Source organism: Macaca fascicularis, chromosome 1 (genome assembly GCF_037993035.2).
Source record: "Macaca fascicularis isolate 582-1 chromosome 1, T2T-MFA8v1.1".
NCBI classification, from domain to species: domain Eukaryota; kingdom Metazoa; phylum Chordata; class Mammalia; order Primates; family Cercopithecidae; genus Macaca; species Macaca fascicularis.
The window spans coordinates 38,577,684-38,581,404 of NC_088375.1; the positions used below are offsets into that span (position 1 = coordinate 38,577,684).

The 3,721-nt window shown below is 53.9% G+C and overlaps 1 protein-coding gene across 1 annotated transcript; it reads left to right on the forward strand.

Annotated features, from left to right (window-relative positions):
- The first annotated feature begins 316 nt into the window (after positions 1–316).
- On the forward strand, positions 317–2,458 carry IER5 (immediate early response 5). Its single transcript, XM_005540158.5, has one exon. The coding sequence runs from the start codon at positions 523–525 to the stop codon at positions 1,504–1,506; it is 984 nt and encodes a 327-aa protein (XP_005540215.3). The 5' UTR covers positions 317–522; the 3' UTR covers positions 1,507–2,458.
- Positions 2,459–3,721: the final 1,263 nt, after the last annotated feature.

The following is a 3,721-nucleotide window of genomic DNA, read 5'->3' on the forward strand; positions in this document are numbered from 1 at the left end:
TCCGGCAAGCCATCGCACAAGCCAGAATCTGTAACTCCAAACAGTAGCGCCCTCGAGCACGGTCCCGAGCACGGTCCCCAGCACGGTCCCCAACACTCACTCCCCATCGGCCTGGTCTCCGCCCGCAATCCGTCGCCCCCTTTAAGAGCTTGCTCCGCGGGACTAACGTTCGAACGGGCCTTGGCGCCCCTCCTCGGGCTCCGATTGGCCGTGCGCGGCGCACGAGGGCGCGCCGGCCAGCCCCGGAACGGTTGGCGGCCCTTCGTGATTGGCGGTCGAGGAGTCTATATAAGGCGCGGGGCGGCCGGGCTGCCCTGTTTAGCTACCGGACCCGAAACGGGGTAGTTGTCTGGTGTAGAGAGGTCTGCGGGGCAGTGAGCGCGCGTCACCGGAGTCATTTCTCTTCGGAGTCTTAGGTGATCAAGGGTGTGCCCACGGGGCGGACTTGTTTGCGCCTCCCGTTCCCTCCCAGTTTCCGAACGTAACACCCCGGCGCCGACGGCCCTGTGCAGGGGAGGCAGGATGGAGTTCAAGCTGGAGGCTCACCGAATCGTCAGCATCTCCCTGGGCAAGATCTACAACTCGCGGGTCCAGCGCGGCGGCATCAAGCTGCATAAGAACCTCCTGGTCTCGCTGGTGCTGCGCAGCGCCCGCCAGGTCTACCTGAGCGACCCGTGCCCCGGCCTCTACCTGGCCGGTCCCGCTGGGCTCCCGGCGCCGCCACCGCAGCAGCAGCCTGGGGAGCCGGCGGCCGGGCCACCCGCCGGCTGGGGAGAGCCGCCCCCGCCCGTCGCCCGTGCCTCTTGGCCGGAGACCGAGCCGCAACCGGAGCGCCCTTCCGTCTCACACGCGCCGCGGGTAGGGGACGAGGTGCCAGTGACCACGGTGACCGGAGTCGGGGACGTTCTTCAGGGCGGAGAGGCGGACGCGACGGAAGCTGCCTGGAGCCGCGTGGAGCGGCCGCGCCAGGCGGCGGCCGGAGAAGCCGAGGGTCCCGCCGGAGGCTGGGGCGTCTTCCCCGAGGGATCGCTTGCCGCGCGCCGCCCCTGCGGCTGCCCCCTAGGCGGGGAGGACCCGCCGGGTACACCGGCCGCGACCCCCCGCACTGCCTGCTGCTGCGCGCCGCGACCAGCCGAGGACGAGCCCCCCGCGCCGCCCGCAGTGTGCCCCAGGAAGCGCGGCGCGGCGGGGGTGGGCGGCGGCCCAGCGGGCTGCCCGGCGCCCGGCTCGACCCCGCTCAAGAAGCCCCGCCGGAACTTAGAGCAGCCGCCGAGTGGAGGAGAGGACGACGACGCGGAGGAGATGGAGACCGGGAACGTGGCTAACCTCATCAGCATCTTCGGTTCCAGTTTCTCGGGACTCCTACGGAAAAGCCCCGGGGGCGGCAGGGAGGAAGAGGAGGGAGAGGAGAGCGGCCCGGAAGCCGCCGAGCCCGGGCAGATCTGCTGCGATAAGCCGGTGCTGAGAGACATGAACCCCTGGAGCACAGCCATCGTGGCCTTCTGAGCCCTTGGCCCCCATGCGGGGAGGAGGTTGAGCAGCGGGCGTCCTCGAAGTGAGGGTCGGGCCCTTGCCGGCTGCGAGGACGCCCAGAGACCGCGGCCGCTGAGCGCGTTGGGCAGACTGGTTGCCGCTGGGCATCGCAAACTGCCCCCGGGCGCATCTGGCTTTTCTGGAGACCTGGGAGCTTGAGGCTCATTGGAAGAGGACGATCTTTAACTTTTTGTGTTTGTGTATGTCTGTGTATGTAAGTTTGTCTTGTGGCATTAAGACTATTTTGTTCTGGAATGCACCACTCCTTCCCCAGGGCTTAAGAGATTGGGGGCAGACAGGGACTTTCCTCTGCCGGCTGCGTGGAGAAGGAAGCGGCTAAAAGGTTTGGGCCGGGGAGTTCCCCATTCGTTCTCCGGGGAGGGAGGGACTTTACACCCACCCCTCACCGGAAAGCTAGACCCGCTTCAGGGCCAGGAGTGGCGTTTCCGCACAGGATTTCCTAAGACGAGAGGGATTTAGCCAGCAGCACAGACTTGGATTCCTTCTGTCCCTCCCCACCTTTCTCTCCCAATGAAGAAACGTTTATATCCTGTGATTACTCTAGGAAAGGGGCATATTAACCGTCCTTTGCTTCCCCGCAGGGGAGAAAAAGCTTGAACTTCACAGAAGAGTTCAAGCTTGGAAATAATGGAGTTTATAGAGAAAAGATATATTTTTAAAAGCTCTAGGTCAGAACTACTACACAGTGCTTTTAAAAAGTGTTTAATGAAAGTTTACAGACAGAAGCCCGAAGTGGAAAGACCTTATGGTTTTGTAGATATGGTGACTCCAGTCTTTGTTATATAAAGGTTGGGGGAGCTGATAAGGTTTTTGTACAGTATTTTCTCCTTCGTTGTATTGATTTTTGTATAAAAATGTAACTTCTACGTGTCTAACACGTATTAAATATTTTGAAGCAACGTAACTGCCTGCTTGTCTGCAATAACCTGCCTGGGTTGGGAGGGAAGTGGGAAGAGGGAAACCAGGGCCTGGGCTAGAAAATTGAAGGTGTGGTTCTTAATATCAGTCATTCGCAGACTGAGAACATTGTTTACTGACTCCACTAAGTATCAAGAGAGACACGTTTAATTTTTCCTCCTAGATCAGAGGAATGCTATTAGATACTAATATCAGCGACCTGCCAGGTTCTTGAAACCTACCGCTACAACTGGCTTTTCTAAGGTCGGTTTAGACCAATTTGTCACCCAATATGTGGGTGTATATTATTAAGTAATTTAACCATCAGCTTTTGAAGCCCTGCTTATCTGCAAAAATGTTTTTCAGCAAAACTTTGTTTCCTGTTAAGCTGTTAATATGGGTCATCTTTTAGCTTTGTAATTGAAAAAAAAAGTTTAGATAGTTTACCTTAAAAACCCATTCGAACTGACATAGGAAGATGAAAGAGACTGACTTGTCCAAATTGTCAGGTCCACCTCTGCATTACAGTGGATGTCAGGATGTAAATTTTCCATTTTTCTCTTATATCTAGAAAGTAAATGTATTGGTGAGAGGGAAATTGCTTGCATCAAACCAGATAAGGAAGGAGGGCTGGGCAACTTTAATTCTCATTTAGCAAAACTTCCTGCTTTGTTTTGTTACTCAAATGGTGACATCAGTGTTTGGTCATGGTAGACACTTAGATGATGATAGCCAAAACATGCATCGATTTTACTAAAATCACTGCCATTAAGAGCTGTTTGTCTCTTCATGTTCAGTGTTTGAAAGGTATTCAATAATCTATTTCAGAAGCAAATCAATTAGGGAATGGTGTTTAAAATACAGTACAGTTGCCAGGACTTTAAAAGGTGGTGCTGGTTTCTAACAACTTATGAGTATGTAGGGTGTTTAAAAGATGGGAGAGATTGAAGAAAGAGACAAAGGTTTAAAGGTCATAGCCTTCGAGTATAAGAGGCATATGAATGGTGTCTTGGCCTTAACTCCCAATTATATGAAATTCTGTTTTAGCTGAATAGGCCAGTGCCTCGTGACTTGATATTTCAGCAAATCTATTAGTGGTTCCTTAAGCATAGGGAACTTTCTACTTTACGCTCTCTCGCCATTATAATGTATTTATAGAACTAAACATTCTCAAATTAGGGTCTTGTTAAATTGACTTTTTCTTTCAGACAGTAGCTACTTAAATTCTGTTACAGCTACAAAAGATCCATCAAGTGCTGACTGCTTAAAC